Source organism: Neodiprion lecontei, chromosome 4 (assembly GCF_021901455.1).
Source record: "Neodiprion lecontei isolate iyNeoLeco1 chromosome 4, iyNeoLeco1.1, whole genome shotgun sequence".
Classification (NCBI taxonomy): domain Eukaryota; kingdom Metazoa; phylum Arthropoda; class Insecta; order Hymenoptera; family Diprionidae; genus Neodiprion; species Neodiprion lecontei.
The window spans coordinates 41,877,189-41,894,892 of record NC_060263.1 but is presented as its reverse complement, the minus strand read 5'-3'; the positions used below and the strand labels follow the sequence as shown (position 1 = coordinate 41,894,892).

Below are 17,704 nucleotides of genomic sequence, written 5' to 3'. Positions count from 1 at the left end.
ATATATGCACGATTGTGGGCCACCTTCGGTGCATGGCCGCCTAGGTGTCAGGTCGGAAATGGGCCACCTTCGGTGCGTGGCCGCCTAGGTGTCACGTCGACGCTCCAACCTAGCTGGTATCACGAAAAGCCGAGCGTTGGAGATCTCCCTACTCATCTCTGGTCAGGGGGCTGGCTCTGCCTCTGTGTTAGGGACTTTTTAGCGCTGTCATTTATATCCTATATTCTCCCTAACAGGAGCCCATAGTCATTGAATGGGACAGAAATAGAAGATTGTAAAACACCGCGCAACACCGCGTGTACTCTCGAATAGACGTGAAGAGTACAAACTACGGTGTCAAAGTGACAAGTCCTATTGATTACTGCCAAATTTCTTCGTGATTTCTTAAGAATGAGCTACAGAGAAGACTTGAACGTTTTCGTTGGCGGAACGACTGGAGCCTTCAAAGGTATCGTCCAAACTACCTTCGGAGACACGTTTACCGTAGACTAGGTTCGGATTAGGTTACGTCGATATTTTATTAACAACGTGTCTGAAAGTGGATTTATTACAAGTAATAAAGGTTGCATCAGTGTGAAAAAATTTTAAGCACACTATTTCCATTGGGCAAAAATATTTTCCGAATTCTTACGGCTTGCCTCACTCATTCGACAAGTTCACTCGACAGTCGTACGAACGAATAGATTTAAATATTGTTCGTCATGCGGACGCATGCTAGCTTTTGGTATGGTCGTGTGAAAGAGTTGTTGCACGGCAATAAAATCATTGCAGTGGCTATTCACGCGGCTTCTATTATGCTATTGTTAAAGGTATTATGTACATATTGTGTTCTGTTCATATCGGAAACATAAGAGGTATGAACTATGCTGCCGGTGTATATTAACCTGGGAAGATTTCGAAATGTAGAAAATGTGACACCGTTCATGGACAGCGAATTCGAGTGTTACCAGTCTTGACTGACTCGCGTACAGCCATGGACCCGCTTGTGTAGTTATTTTGGCATGGAAATATTTGTCTAGTTTCATCGCACAGGTTAAATACCCAAGTAAATTACATGGTATACCTACAAAGGTGGATTCGGACCGTTTCAGAGCTACCAATATTGCCTGCTGCTATTTAAACAATATGTTTAGTAGACATCACTAGGAGCCTTGAATCAGTCAGAACAGATACCTGTAGGTGTATGTTCTACATTTTCATGTAATTCATTTCATATATTTTGTACAGGGCTGAAAGTTAATGAAAGGACATGTATTGCAAAGAACATACAAAGTCTTATAGCCATAACAGATGATCAAGAAATTACGACAATGGCTTGGGGCGATCAAGAAGAAAAAGAAATTTTAATTGGGTCCGGATCAAAAGGAATTCCAAGGTTTGAATTGAAATTATATAGATATTCCGGCACATTTTGACACAATCTTGCTAATTACTAAACAATTCGTTGATTTCTCCTTCATTTGCAGTGTTAAAATATATGATACCGAATACTCGGCATTTACAAGTTCATTTAATTGCGATGGCGGAAAAGGAAAGATCAAAGGAATTTCCAGGTTCAATGAGTAAGTCACAGAAAACCAAAACGTGCCTCTAAAATTATGTACTCGTTTCGCTGAAGGATCGTGCATGTATATTAGTCTCATAGTTATGGCAAAGAATTACAATCATCAAAATTTATCTAATGCAACTTACTTTTCAGAGGCTTTACTGTGGTCTCCCTGTTCTCTTAAAAGTACCTAATTCCTTTTCTTGTCTTTATAAGTGCTCTGAAACTGAAGGTTTCCCCCTAGATGTACCCCGAAGCACACCATTCCAAAAACATTGATTTCCTTTTTCATGAAACAAAAATGCTTAGGCATGTTTTTGTTTAGTACTGTGCGTAGAATGTGACTGCTGAACTAGTTTTGGCATTCGATATCCATAGAGTTCACATCGAAATAGAGTATAGCATCTTTTTTCTTCATAACTGCAGAAATTTAATACCCCTTAATTTTGCAAAAATTATCCTCTATTTCCCGTTAAATTGCCTGGGTTGTGCGCTGTGAAGCCCGTTTTCATTTGGCTGAGTCATTGTCACAATTTTCAGTCCATGTGATTTGTAATGTATTTGGCAAAGAATTTTATTGATACAAGTACACTGATTTTGTGATTCGCTGCGAAACTTTTTGACATCGTTAAGTTATCTTAGTTTCTATGTTGAGTGGACAACCTGCTAGCAACTGAAAGTTGTTGGAGAACTCTGAAAATTTTATAATTATATATACAAAGCAACGAACAATGATTATTATTCGTAAATATCCGTGGATTGGATTCCACATTGGAAGGTGGAGGAATAAAAGAATTTCGAAATATTTATAAATAACTAGGAAAATCGTAACATATCAGAACACTATCATGCAAAAAATGGGCAGAGTTACTTATACACGACGTTTTTGTGCAGTACCGACTATACGTAGAGTGGTTCGCCCCAAAAAATATTTTTTTTTAGTGCCTCCCCCTCATAAAACTGTTGTGATGAAAAACAAATCCCCTGCAAATGTGAGCTTGATCGGGCAGGTTTTAGGGGTCCAATGTTCGAATTTTCGTGTTTTACATCGAAATAACACATAAAAAATACTCACCTTAACTCACCATCGAATTCGCGTAAAAGTATAGATGAAAATGTAAAATAACAAAAACTTATTTTTTCTCTGAATTTAATACGATTATTTTTGATGTTTAAATTTTTTCATTTTTCAATCGCAATATTTCTCAAGAGATGCAAAATTGAATAAAAAAATCTGAAGACCTTTTTTGTACTAAATATTGTTATCTACAAAACAGGTCTTTTGATATTTTTCATTTTCGTCTATATATTGCCCGCGAAATGGAGGGTGAGTTACGGTAAGCATTTTTTTTACATATTATTTCAATGTATACACGAAAACTCGCAAGCGGGACCTCTAAATCTTATCCGATTAAACTCAAATTTTGCAGGGGGTTTGTTTTTCATCATAAACAGTTTTATGAAAGAGCAGCACTAAAAAAAAAATTTTTTTTTTTCGGTGAATCACCCTACTATACATATTCCTAATAATTATCAACATACTAGGGCGCATGATTTTATTTTTAGCGCCGTAATAACAGCAGTTGAAACGGGTCATGTGAAGTTATGGAGATACAACGAGAGTGAACAAATATCGATAAATGCTGGTGAAAATTTGCAGAGAATGAGGCATTCGATCGTGAATAAAAATATAATCGCCACCGGAGGTCGTGAAAATGCTTTGAAGTTGTTTGACCTGGAGAAGCAGGAAAAAGTGTTTGTTGAAAAAAATGTTCCACCTGACATATGCCAGTTGCGAATGCCCGTTTGGGTCTCTGATCTAATTTTTTTGCCGAACACCAGTTCAGTTGTTACAGCAAGTAAATATGGCCATGTGAGTATGTGCTCATTTTATATTTTTACTGGCATCTTAGGTTTGAATCTTTCATATGACACCTCATTTATATTTTAGGTTCGTTTATACGATCCCAGGTCCACACAGCGAAGGCCATTAATAAATCTTGAGATCAAAGATGAGGCTTTGACAACTATTGCAGCTGCCCATAAGGAAAAGTAAGTTTGGACAATATCTTTTTTGAAGCGCCATATATCTATAACATGGAAGTTGATTCTGAATCATGATTCATATGCACGTACAAATAGATACACATCCGAGCATTCGATGCATTGCCCGTCATGAAACTATAAATGACGTCACCATATGTGCGAAATGCAGGGTATCTACTGCTCCTTAACTATCCTTAGGTTCTGTAATTATCCTGGCAAACAAAAATTTCTCCTTTAAGACCTGGAAATGTCCTGGAATATTTTGATTTATCCTAGAAAAGCTGACATAATACATTTTTTTGTTTGAAAACTGCAACATTTGATTTGTAATACACGGCCTTGAATGCGTTAAATTTTAACAGATGGACATGCAATCTAATCAACTTATCCTATCCTCAGAAATTTATAAGTTAGCAAAATTAAGGTTATAAAATTTTGTACTTAATCGTCCCAGAACCTCCTGAAATAGTCCTGCAACCTAAATTCTCGATTGCAGTAGATACCCTGTGAATACCTGTACTACCCCTCACTGCTAAGAAGTGAGTCTTCATTTCCATCGGTTATGGTTGTGAGAAAATCGAAGTTGGGTCTAGGAATTGTGAAATGTGATGATCTTACTCTGGCTACAATTTTCAATTAGAGTTTGATGTTTAGACTGTCGGAATTTTAATAGCTTTGTTGCCCTTAGAAAGTTTCAAAATGTTGTGTCTGTATCATATATATATATATATATATATATGATAACTTCAAATATGTTATATATATATAACATATTTGAAGTTCCGATCAACGACAGAAACTGTATATAGACTTTCCGGCAATCTAAGGGTTAACAGAAAACAACCGGTAGACATACATGATTATCTGTGTTTAATTACTTCAGGCACGTAGTTGTCGGATCTGGGAAAGGAAGAATGAATTTAATCGATCTGCGCAATCCTGGAAAAATTTTGAATACGTACAAAGGTTTTACCGGCGGAGTAACAGATTTAGCTTGCAGTCAGTTACATCCGTTAATAACGAGTGTTAGCCTGGACAGGCACCTAAGGATTCACCATTTAGAAACAAAACAACTGTTGAAAGAGGTATTGGGAAAACAATTATGACCATTACTGTGAAACTAAGGATTCCTAGCGCCACAGACATGATGCAGACCTATGCTCAAACTCTTACAGTTATGCGTCACCCAATGTGGCACAATTAGAATGATCAAATCAGATTTGATGTCATCAGTTGCATTACGGACCGTTAAATCTATGGCATCCTTCTGCAAGTCTGTAGCGGCTCAAACTATTTGGCAATATTTTTTACGAATTTTTGAAAATCTATGTACTATTTTGAAAAATTTGATTTCGAAATTTGAAGGGCCAACAATTTCGAAGACCTACGGCTATAGCCTTTTCAGCCTTATTGTTAATCCGGACTTTGACATAGCCCGCCTATTCGGTTTAGGTGTAGTCTGCAGGGTGGTTGTTGAAGTCAATTTGGAAAAATTACCAAGATGACAGGAAATTGTAGTTCTTACTATAATATTAAGTTGAAGACATTGCCAACGTAATTTTGGTGCTGGGCCTTCATTTCGGCTAAAAATATTTTCAGCTCCCAATTTGATTTCCTAATACTATTTCACTCTCTGTAACATAGCTCTCAAGGAATAGGTAAACAGTTTATGAGGAAGTATTCACGTGTGACTCGAAATTTTCATTAAATTTTAGGTTTGTGTTTCGTACTTACCTACATCTCATACAGTATCAGAACTCTTGTTTCAATACTGGCGATTTTTAACCACTTTTTATCATAGAGAAGCTATGCCAAAGAGATCCATCGATCCCGTGTGATATAGTCTTGCAAAGAGAACCATGGATAAGTAATGATATTAAATTGTTGGGGACAAAATGGCTAATTAGAATATAATTTCTCACAGAAACTAGCGATGACAGTGATGGAAGATCTACATTCCCACTGCAATAATATGTTTGAGTAATTTCAAAATTTGGCGAATGTTTGTTTATAGGTTTATTTGGTATTCTCACTGAATGCAGTGTTATTGCGATCAAACTTTTCATTGGAAGCCAACAGCCCGTTATTGGAAGACAATGTCGAAAACACCAGGCCCATAAGTTGTTCAACTGATCGGTCAACCGTGACAAGTACTGCGACAGAAAATTGTGTCGGGCTACATTCAGATTACGATGTTGAATATGACGAGATGTTTAACCAGATGCCAGTCATCGACAACGCAAGTGATGCAAATGTTACACAAAATAAGAGACACTACCCATATAAAGAGGAAGCAACCGTCATAGATGATACTTTGGTAACGCAAACACATTTACTTTGAATGACGCAACATCGAAAACACATGTTCACACCTTAAGCCAAAAATGGTTTTCTATTTTAGGAGTATGACAGTGGTGGAAATAACAAAAAATCACGTGCAATGAAAAAAAACAGAAGAAGGTCGAAAGTTCGCTGAGGAGGGAGATTACCTTGCGGTTATTTTTTTATCATTAAATGACACACCATTGTTCTGTATAATTGTATGATTGAATAACCCAGTGTTCGTAAAATATGGATTTAAAACCAGTTCACGTAGCGCATCGTCTTCACTTTGGTACTTTCCCGAGACAAAGCAACCGTTTCATGGGCCAGCGATTACCAGCCTAGAATTATGAATCTGAGTGATATATTTACAATGTTTGCTATAAAGCAAGAGGATTTGAGATGGTCGCTGTGTATAAGATCCCAGAATGGTTTGAACCAATCACGTTTATGCCATGGAGACCGACGGTGGGTATTAGATCGTGACTACAATGTGAGAATCGCAGTACACTAAAGGCCGACACGATCATGCATGTCAAGGCTAACATTGTCCTGACTGAATGCGTCATATTGTTTTCCCTGTTGTAATCGAAGTACTATTTGTCAAAAATCGATTTCCACATAGTACGCTTATTGTCAGTGACAGCGTAATGTTACATTTTAGGTTGGTGTACAACGTCAAGCTGTAAAGGTTTTCAGCTACCCGGCTCATGAATTTTATTGGCATTGCACCTTAAACGTAAGTTCACCTGAGTAAAGTCGATTCAGACCTCTGTTGTTTTAGTGAGTCATGTGTAAGGTCGGCTCTGATAGCCTCTAACCAATCGTAGCAGCGAATTGAATAGATACGGCGTGTGCTATTCAACAGTCATCTTCTTCTTCTTCTTCTTCCAAATGGCTATGCCCCCCAAGGAGGAAGTGCCAACGTACTCTTAGCTTGTTCCTGGGATATCCCAGGAATTTCGTGGAACTATGAAGCAAGAGCTAGCTCCCTCCCCCTCCCTCTCCCTCTCTCGTATGTACGCGCTCAAGTTGAAACGATGCGACAAATCAGCTACTGAACTGCGCTCGGTTGACAGTCTTTCGATTCTGGTTCCCACACGCGCGTAAATCGCAGTTATCGGTCTGCCCAGTAAGTACGTCTGCGGCGCACAGTCGCAATGTAACGTTCGTTACGCTACAATGACTGTAATCAACGGAAATTTCTATTTTTCTTCGCGATATTTTGTGAAATTGAGATGAAACTGGTGTCGGCACGGCGTCGGGATTATTACGAGATGTCATCGCACAGCAAGCTTCGACTATACAACGTGCTTATTCTGAACTTGTTGAAGATCTAATTGGTGCTTGATTTTAATGTTTGATTTCACAACAAATACCAGTAAAACATTGTTGTACTTGGCGGCTTTATTGATGCTTATAATTTTTGCAATGTTCTACAAAACTGTGTGTGGCTTACCAGAAGCTCAGAAATTTTCTCAGAATTATTTCAAGTTGCCTGGCTTCTGATGTAAGCTTCTAATCATATTTCATTGTTTAAATTCTTTTCATACTTATTAATATAGTAATTTATAATATCTATATTTACAGATGGTGTTATTATTCTTTGTTATTGTTGTTGTTATTATTGTTAATATTATTATTATCATCATCATTATTCGTGTACATATATTCTAGGGGTATACAAGTAATTTTAAATCACAAATAATTCAAATATTTCGAATAATTAGATTTTCATTTCAACACCCCTAATATGATCGCATATGGTAATATTTTTATTTTTTTTTTCAAACCCGTTTCTGACTTTAAAAATCACCCGCGGAAGGCAAAGGTTTGCATTATTCATTAAGTAAACCCTCTCAAAGTATCACAAATTACTAGTGTTTAACTTTTTGTTGCTTCATTTACTTTAACCTCGTACAATTATAACGTTATACAATATTATTATGCATATCAATAATCAATTACGGTCCTTCCTCGATGTACAAAACGATATGCTGATGGTCATAATTGCATGCTAGTTTCAAACCTAACGGTGAAAATGAATCGAATCAATTAGTGTACGATGATAGTTATACTATTATATAAAATTAGACTCTACTGCTTGCTGCGAAATATGAATTGAATTGCTCAATTGGAATTGGATATAAAACGAATAACTGGACATATTTGTAAAATACATAAGAAACTTCACTCTGATTATCTTTGATGACTCTCCGGAGATTATAGGTGTACTTGCATTGTAGCAAAAGCATCGTGATCGCTATACTTCAGTTTAGTTAGATATCCCTTGACGAGTGGGTGAGGTTGCTTAGGCTGTAGAAAATAATGCTTTACCAGTCGAGACTAACTAGGATGTCGTTATTCGCCTCCGGAGACTGTCACTTCTCGCCATGTTGGCTCCTGTGATTGGGTTACTAATAAGTGGTCCGAAATATCAGATGCCGTTGGACTGAGTGGAGGACTAGGTATTCTATGGGTTACTTGTTCTTCTGCAACTGCTATTGCTGTTGTTCGGTTATTATCCGCTTTATCAGCATCCTCGTCTCCTTCGGTATCCCCGTGATCGACGAGCGAGACCTCGGAAGCGGCTAAACTTGGTTCTTTCGACGTTCCAGAATCTTTATCCCGTAAGGATAATAAACTATCCTTGTTACTGCTACCATCATCATCGCCTATGGCAAGCAATTAGAAAATCTGGTTTGAACTATGCTAACCTGTATGACTGTAGTTATGCACTTACAGTGGTAAAAGACGTGTGCGTGCGTGTGCGTGTGTGTAATTGTACAAAAAATTTTAGTAGGATACCGAAGTGCTATTTAAACAGCTCCATAAGTTGTACAATTAATATGATGGTACCTATTATTGTCGCAGGTGCATGATAGACAAGATTTTGGGCATGGAAATAAACAAATTTTTCCGATGTTATTTAAATGGGAAATAGAAAATCGCGATGAGCCAACCTCCAAATTTTAATACTAAGAGATGAAACTAAGACAGCATCCTTTTTTCGTCATTTCGAACAATATTTTCGGCTTGAATGTTTAAAAAAATAGTTGATTTTTTTGACACAGTCCAGTTCAAGAACCAGTTGACGCGATAAATTTTAAGAGTTAGGCACAAGATGTGTGTACGCTATTATATATAAATAATATAGCGTAAATATATGTAAGCATAGCGTCTGGTGCTTGCACATGAGAGTGCACACACACCTTGTGCTTAACTCTTAAAATTTATCGCGTCAACTGGTCGGGTATACGTTGTAAAGAAATTCAGCGTTGATTATAAAGACGCCGGTTCGGGGGGTAAATCGAACAAGAGGTGTAACATCAAAAAACGTTTGGCGTAAACTAAACTCATCTCCCACTCGCCGGAGTTGGTTGGACCATATAGGATCTACTGATTGTGACAATTGTTCCTCGAAGTTGCAGGCGCTGCAATTTGTTCCGAATATCAGGAGTTGCAGGCCATCCTACACTTACCGTTAACCGAAAGGCCAGAATTCTCGATTAACGGAAAACAAGAAAGGTTCGCTTGAAACAAATAGTCCCTAAAGCAGCATTGCCACCGAAGAGGCATATAGGGTTTTTGAACGCGCCAACAAAAAACTTTGATAAGAACGGATTAAACACTTGTGATAAAAGTACACGAGTTCCTGCGATACGGAAATATGTTTCACGGAATACAGATACATACCACGAAACAGAAAGAGTCTGCGTAGCATGAATTAGATTTGCTTCGATAAATAGGGTTCGACAAACGACTAAAAGAAAATTACAAAACGCACCCACTTTACCACCCGTTCTAATAAACTATAGGCGACAACTCATCAGAAATTTGATTGGAACAGAATTGCACTATTAGTCAGAGCATACGATATGCGCGAACTTTCTTAAGATTTATTGGGGGGAAAAATAATAAGGTGGATTTAACCATTATTACCACATGGCCTCAGGACGATGTATAATAAAAGATCAGATAGCGAAATTATACCGATCACTTTATCATCGTCGTCTACAACGACGAGTCGGTGGACCTGAAATGGCAGAAATATCATGATTAGATTTCATGTTGTGTGATACGTACATATACTACAGTGACGACTCATTTCAACACGATCCCACTATTTACCTCAGCTCGTACAATTTTTTCCATTACAGTAAATAATGTTTCATCGAGCTTGCAGCTTTGTACCCCTTCAAACCACTCGTTTCTGTGTTCATTGGCATCTCGTAACGAAACATCTAGATTATTATAAGTTTTCTCTGCCGCCAAATTCTGAAATAGAAAGCGATTGTGAGCGATGGTGAATATCAGAAAAAATCTAGCTAAACTTGAGCAAAATTATGGAGGAGTCCAATGTGAAAATAAATTGCTTACTATAACGTCGAACTTGGAATAGATGTTGACTAATTTTCCATCGTTGTCTATGATCGGTAACGCCGATACCCGCCTTTCGACGAACTTCTTGAGCGCTAAGATTATGCTAGTTTCTTCGGTAGCTGTTTCTATGTTCTCAAATGTTCCTATCCTTAGCTCTCTCAGCGTTTTACTCATGAAGGAAGGCCTCGGGAGCTCGAGAATCTGGAGCGCAAATCAGTATAAATTAGACATAGAAAATCGTCCTACAGTAGTAGGATTTTTATACGATTCCCGATATATATACATATATGTTGATATTAAAAGTTAAATCAAATTCGTGAATTAACATACGAACGCTTTCATTTACGCAATTTTATGCATCTGAGCTTTTTTGTGTTCAACTCGACAAAACTATTTATTTTCCATTATTTTCGGTACATTCGGCGACGACTTGTCAAATTTCAAAGAGCAAACAAAGGTCGTCCTATATTATTTCCATATTATACTTAGATCGCAAAGCGGGCTGTCTTAGAGTTGATGTAGAGAACTCAAATTTTCAGGGAATTATTTTTCCATTATTTGAAAGCACTTGAGCCCGTGGGAACATAAAAATGGTCGATTTCGACGTTGAGATGTATATATATCTCCAAATACCTGAGTTCACGTATCTCAAATGCAAAAAAAAAAAGGCTCAACAGCCCCATTCTATACACAGTTCTGAACAAAAAGACTGATGCATTTCCATTTGACGCAGAAATAAAGGAATAGCATGAATTCGACGAATTTAGTATTGCGATCCAACTTATAATGTTTTTTTTTTTGCCTTAGGCGTAATTTACATTTTGACCTTCACACGACGAACCATCACAATATCTACAATTGGTCACGAAACACATAATATACAGACAGGGTGTCACATTTTAATCAATCGAGTCAAACCACTCGAAAACCAACAGTGTGAGTGAAAATGTTTCAGAAAAAAGTCGCGAGGTCCGAAGGGGGAAAGAAGACGAGAGTGTCAGATTTTTCGTAAGTGGACCCAAGGACTTGCATACTTACCACCTAAACTCGACTGGCGATGAGCCGGTCAAGGCTCGTATCTCATCACCGGTCGAGTTTAGGTGGTAAGTATGCAAGTACTTTTTTTGCAGAATTTGATGCCCTTTCAGAGGCCGATGAACAAAATATACTGTTCCATTAAAAAATAAAACCGAGTTGACCTTCATCTGACCTTGGCGAGTCCACTTACGGAAAATCTGACACTCTCGTCTCCTTTCCCCCTTCGAACCTCGCGACTTTTGTTTGAGACATTTTTCACTCCCACGTTTTGTTTTCAAGACATTTGACTGGATTCATTAAAACGAAAAACCCTGTACATATTCATCAATGTATACTCACGTATAGGAAAAGGAACCTGAGTATTCTCTTATGTGTCAGTATATATAGGACGTTTCCAGTGTCAGGATCAATGACGGGCAAACGATGGATCCTGTTCTTGATGAGGGTGCGAATAGCATCGTACAGGGATGCGTCTGGCCCAATGCTGACGAGCGGATGAACTTGATCCTTCAGAACTTCTACGGTCAATGCATTAAATGATTTTGAAAGAATCTCGAATCAGGTTACTTGAAAGTGTCACTTTGGCCTATCGCGTAAAACCAACTTTATTACACACACGACGAAGCTTGGGGGAGATCTATCGAATGTTTTATGGAATAGCGACAATTCTGGGCCATTTCCAACGAATAACTTTTTCCCACTTATTGAAGCAATTTTGAGAAATTTTATCGAATGGGTAAACATAGTCCGATGGATCCCGCGATTCTTCAAATGTGGTTGAAGTCCTGATAAGTAGTATTTTGGAAGGAGATGGTCAGGTGAAAATTGAATTTACATTCGTCGTACATTTTTTTACGTAATTCTACCGCAGATACTTCTCGTTACAATCCGTGCGTACGTACCAGCTCTTAGAACCCTTCGGTATCACATTTTTTCAATAATATTTCGCAAAATTGCTGAACTGAAAGGGAAAATATTCATGTGACATTTTTAAGTTTAAAAGTGGCTTAAAATTATTGCCATCCTGTAGGGCAGAATATTTTAGATTAATTTCGAACTTTTCGAAGTAGACAAATTATTTTGAACTTAGGGAGATGATGAAATCCCAAATAAAAAATAGTTTCAGAAGACATTTAGGAAAGTATGAATGCCTCTTAGAGTTGGGACAGTGATAAGAGAAGGGGATCCGAAATGGTCTAGCCGAAATGTCAGCCGAGTGGACATGTAATACGCCATATTCTCTGGGCAAATTTTGGAGTAAAAATGTTAGGTACCTACACATCGCCTACGTCGGTCTCAGTCGTAGCTAATATTCAATAAATAACCCCGTATGCAGATATATAATTATAATACTTACTTCTCCAGGTATCGAGTTCGTGTTCTTCGAGCTCATCCATTGTAACGGATGGACTGGTGTAATACATTTGTAGAATTTTTATGAAATCTGTGATCGTCAGCATTCCCACGAACTCTTGCCGAGAACTGTCCCACAACGGAGCCGCCCTTACACCTGCGATTCAAGTGAATAATTACATTATAACATACAATTTGGTTTCATTCGCGGTTTCAGTAATTAGGTACATACTTTTAATTCTCGACACTCTGCACAAAATTAATATACTATACCGGGTTTCAGATACTAAAAGCGAATTGGAAGAATCGCTTTTCACAATCTACCCGTATACGCGTATTGTATATGGGATAATACGATATTCCCGGTACGGTAGGCTGTTCGATCGGGGAGACACGGGAATGATTTTAGTGAAATATGAAAATAATCGGATGTGCAGTATCTTTATGTTGAATATATATTGCACGTATACTGTAATATGCAGATGCCAATAAATTAATATTATGTGTAACTCATTTCAAAAGCGTCTTTATACCACATACAAACATACATTAATGGGGCGTCTTTATTACACCAATTATTGGCAAACATTCCGGAGCCGAAATTCCGTTTTTTCTGCAATTCTGTTAAATCATCTTGTAGTAAGTGCCGAGGGGGGGCAATTCAACAACTTTCAGACCTTTAGATCTTGCGGTCAAAGAGAAACGGTTTGTCAGTTTTTTTAAATTGAAAAAATTAATTTTTCACATTCAAACTTATATCGTATCCATGTCGCTGAGATAACATGTCGCGTAATGTGTTTTAAATATAGAAAAGTCTGTTCCAAGCTGGGTCATCATGAATCGCAAAGTCCGAAAAAACATTTTTTTTTCACAACAAAATGTTTCCTTTTTCTCAATGCACGACAACTTTCGCCTCAAGTTTGATATCTTCAACTGGAAGCTGGCGGTATTTTTTTACATAAAAAAAACTCAACTCTTCGGAAGATGCCGGACAGGGTAACACGGGGGAAGGTACGATTAATTTTATCAAGCCTAAAATGTTTGTGGTATCGGCAAAAGATTTTTAATTTATTAACATATGAAGCAAAATATCTTTATATTATCCGTATTTGCAGGAATATATTTCACTGCAAAATTAAGGCTGCGCAATTGATCGATTAATTGTAGACTTCGATAATAATTAATTCAACGGACCGATTAATGGATTAATTACTTTTTTCGATCGGTTTCTTTTTTCAATTAATCGAATAATCAAAGAAACTAATAATTCGTTTAATAGTAAAATCGATTGTTCGATCAATCGCACGCCCTAACTTGTAATGAAATACATTTTTAGAAGTGTGTGCTTTTTTCTTCTTTTTTTTTTCCAAGCTTTTAGATTATACTTCAGATTAGTTGGGTCGAAAAATTTGAAAGAAAATTGCGATTGCATTTTCCGTCGTGTACATTCACACAAAAAATTATAAAGCCAATCTGAGACATTAACGTAGAATCTTGATCGAGATGTCACGGAATGCTCCGTAAATTACGAATGTTTTACTGAAATAAAAAAAATGTTCATGCTTTATAAAACGAATCGCATAGCTTCCACCGTAATTCTATTATCAGCACTGCCCGAAAAAATCAGTTTCCTGTATAAAAACTTTCTAGCTTTCAGATAAAAATATGGAATTTGAGAATAATTTCGGGAATATTAAAATATACGGCTTGTTGTGCAGAAACGATTCCTTTTTCACGGTTTGTGAGGATCCAGCTTCAAACGGATTCTACAATCGCTGAGATTATACTTCTGTGCATCCAAAGCACCTCAGATTACATTTTTTTCCCACAATAAGTACACGACGAAAATTCGAATGTGAAAGCTCATTACGCGGGTATGTAAAATAAAAAGTGTTTATTATAGTAACGACAACGCCGATTGAATGATGTATATGTGTATACCATGTATGCACATTGTACATCGCAGATTGCACAGTATGTATTAATATGCGAAGCGTGAACAATAAGATTGTAGTATCTTAACTTATTATAGTTATCATTAACTCACCATTATAAACCAAAGCGAAGAAGGCCTTTTTAACGAGCAGCTGGGTGTCAAATACAACGAGTTTGGCACTGGTAGGTATCAGATCGTAACATTTGTGAAATTTGAAGAACTTTACAAAGATCTGTGATTCGTCTTCCTCTGGAATCCAAAAGATTTTATAATATATAGCAACTTTTTCTCATTACGTCGCGACATGTTATGTTTTTATACTTATATTGACGAGCAATGACAAACAACTGTGACAAGAATGGTCATGCAGACGATGACAATTAGACATACTCTGCGGAAAGAACTGTAATGTAACTTGTGCCATTATGTTTAACGGAATATAAGTCGTGTGAATTATACTCTATTTGCATCTGCGCACGGCTGTTTATGCGACACGTGTAATTGTACGCATATACATAATATACGTTGACGTATTCACGATACGCAAGGTGAAAAATGGACTTTAAAGGCAGAAACGTTTCGGGTAAAAGTTTTACGATTTTCAGGGTGCCCTAAGAATTATAAAATTAAACGATGCTATCGAAAATTTCAAGGAACGCAGTGAGAAGAGGTGAAGGGCACTTCCGATTTTTTGATGGTGTAACACTTTCGTTTCATTAGATACGATCAAACCTGGATTCGAGACGGATACGGTGGACAAAAAAAAAAAAAAAAATTAAATAACATCAAATTGAATGACTTCCGAAAACTGTGAATTGATGGTATTTTTTCATGTTCTTCTGGATTCCGTCTGAATTATTCGAAATATCGAGAGAATTCTCAGGGAGTATAGTGCGCTTTCTGCAAGTTGGTAATTACATTCCCCGTTTGACAGAATCATCCGTTATTCTCGTTTTGCCAATAGGTACGACATAAATGGAGACTTTTAATTTTACACGAAGCATTTTATTTCTGCGGCTGTGGCAGATCTCATACTCACGACCGATGTAACGGCGTTGTAAATTACAATAGCCTGCGCCTGCAGTCACGCATCGTTTTAGCTCTGCTCACTCGTCTGTGCTCACCAGCTCTACTATACTTGTTGTGTGAGGATGAAGTTGGTAACGTTACTGTAACGATGCATGTTTAAGAAAAATCGTTTCTTCCCAACTTTGGGAACGTCTGAAATTTAGTAAGCCATGATAAAAAGAATATACTCATATTTTGACAAGCCAACTCCTTGAAAATCATTCTAAAATTGTGCGATAAGGACTTTTTCCTTGACGTTTCGTTACGTTAACGTTACTAACTTTAACTTCATCTTGTGCGAGCAGTAGAAAAGATACCCGAACTGTTTGAGAAAAGAATGCAATGGCTCACTGAAAAATATGAAATTCTCAAGGAACTCCGTATATTCTCACCATGGCGCCGGTGTAAAACTCCCTGCGAAAGCCATGGATATACAGAATACATTGTACAACGAAATGAATAGTCACGTATACTAATGTCTCTCCCTATCTCGGCGATGATATTGTAAAACCGTATTCGTCTTACAGCGCAAAGGACGATAAATTGCAGGTCCTACAATCAGTGTGCCGGTTTTCACAAAGTGACTTTACCTTCAGAGGGCCAACATAATGGCGGGAGATAATACGCATCTGATATTTACCTATTTAATGTGTAGGAGATGTGCGATTTTTTTTTATCTGTATACTATACGCATATTTGTAATTACATACATCCAGAGGCCGTTTAGGGACCGAGCGGCGCGTGGTCGCGTGTTCTCGAAATAGGTGACACTGCGCTCGCTACATAAGTCAAAATCCGTTTTAGCAGTTTGGTTTGGTTTTTTCCTTCTTTTAAACGATCGAGACTAAGGATTTCTGTTAGGAAAGCTATCGGGTTGGCATTGGAACAACAGAGAACTTTTCTTTCAATAAGGAGTGTAAAATGGAAGTTTAAAAATTGGACGAGATTTTTTTTCTTTTTTAAACATATATACAGAACGAATTTGTAACGACTGAATAGTTTGACGCGCATGCGCTAAAGTTCGAGAGCAGGAGCAGTAGTTTTGTCAGGGCGACTAACATTCATAAATGTGACAATGACTCCCTATATCTCACGTCGCGTCGGTTCACCGCCAGTGATTTGAACATAATTCGTATAGAATTCAACTCGCATTTTGCTTCGGACCGAAAACAAGGTAGCCGGAAGGGGAAGGGATTAACGAATATTACTGTACGTGCATCCACTAACAACAATGCCACGTAGTTGCGGAAATTGAAATATATGTGGATCGAGTTCGTATACCTGTCATATCGTGGCCGTTGCCAGACCCGCATTCAAGACCGTGGCTCCGATCGAAAACTTGTGCTTATGATTGGCGATGGCGGTGACCGCGTGACTCGGAACGGGCCCTTTCGAGAGATGTTTCCGGTGTGAGATTATACAAAAAACAAAAATATATTTAACTCTGGGAATCTGGCTTCACCAGACCGACGTCCGATTTTCCTTTTTTACAACAATTAAATGATAGATGATCGGTTCACTAGCCGTACAATCCCTACAGGGCGAAATTACGATGGTCTTAGCAACTTATCTTCTCCAGATGCCTCGTCGATCGTTGGCTCTTTCTTTTAAACTCCATTTCTAACTCTCGTCGTTCGGTCGCTACGACCTCGTCATCACGCAGTATCGGCATGTTTGTTTTGATTTCTTCTGTACACCTATTTGAAAAATTGTAACGCTTAAATTTCTGCTTAGCTATTCTACCCGATTTTGTCACGTAGGTTTCAGTACGCTTTTCTTCCATACGCCTTATCACGATTTATAACAAATTAATCTTTTGTTTATTATATATTAGCGTCGGTTTCGTGCCATAAGTTGGGCGCCATTGTGAGATTATACAAAAAACAAAAATATATTTAATTCTGGGAATCTGGCTTCACCAGACCGACGTCCGATTTTCCTTTTTTACAACAATTAAATAATAGATGATCGGTTCACTGGCCGTACAATCCCTACAGGGCGAAATTACGATG

General features: G+C 37.7%; 2 protein-coding genes across 7 annotated transcripts in view; one reads left to right on the top strand and one right to left on the bottom strand.

The window, feature by feature from the left end:
- The first annotated feature begins 159 nt into the window (after positions 1 to 159).
- Positions 160 to 6,178, top strand: LOC107227987 (WD repeat-containing protein 74). Of its 3 annotated transcripts, none has more exons than XM_046738093.1 (8): positions 160 to 448; positions 1,228 to 1,375; positions 1,467 to 1,562; positions 3,092 to 3,419; positions 3,498 to 3,598; positions 4,476 to 4,677; positions 5,607 to 5,909; positions 5,994 to 6,178. In XM_046738093.1, the coding sequence occupies exons 1-8, from the start codon at positions 391 to 393 to the stop codon at positions 6,066 to 6,068; spliced, it is 1,311 nt and encodes a 436-aa protein (XP_046594049.1). In that variant the 5' UTR covers positions 160 to 390; the 3' UTR covers positions 6,069 to 6,178. The 3 variants fall into 3 exon arrangements, with proteins under 3 accessions (XP_046594049.1, XP_015524809.1, XP_046594050.1); XM_015669323.2 differs by having other exon boundaries at positions 161 to 448; positions 3,113 to 3,419; XM_046738094.1 differs by lacking the exon at positions 160 to 448 and adding an exon at positions 489 to 1,032.
- A 1,123-nt stretch (positions 6,179 to 7,301) lies between these two features.
- The window catches only part of LOC107228007 (dentin sialophosphoprotein), a 75,149-nt gene continuing 64,746 nt past the window's right edge, over positions 7,302 to 17,704 (bottom strand). Inside the window, exons 10-17 of one of the 4 annotated variants that reach the window (XM_046738077.1) lie at positions 14,736 to 14,873; positions 12,693 to 12,845; positions 11,675 to 11,853; positions 10,295 to 10,498; positions 10,046 to 10,192; positions 9,857 to 9,950; positions 8,399 to 8,589; positions 7,302 to 8,317 (exon numbers count right to left, since the gene is read on the bottom strand). In XM_046738077.1, coding sequence (XP_046594033.1) covers positions 8,276 to 8,317; positions 8,399 to 8,589; positions 9,857 to 9,950; positions 10,046 to 10,192; positions 10,295 to 10,498; positions 11,675 to 11,853; positions 12,693 to 12,845; positions 14,736 to 14,873 — 1,148 coding nt within the window. In that variant the 3' untranslated portion in view covers positions 7,302 to 8,275. Of the gene's footprint in view, positions 8,590 to 9,856; positions 9,951 to 10,000; positions 10,193 to 10,294; positions 10,499 to 11,674; positions 11,854 to 12,692; positions 12,846 to 14,735; positions 14,874 to 17,704 lie in introns of all 4 variants that reach the window. The other 3 variants (XM_046738076.1, XM_046738078.1, XM_046738079.1) reach the window with 3 other exon arrangements.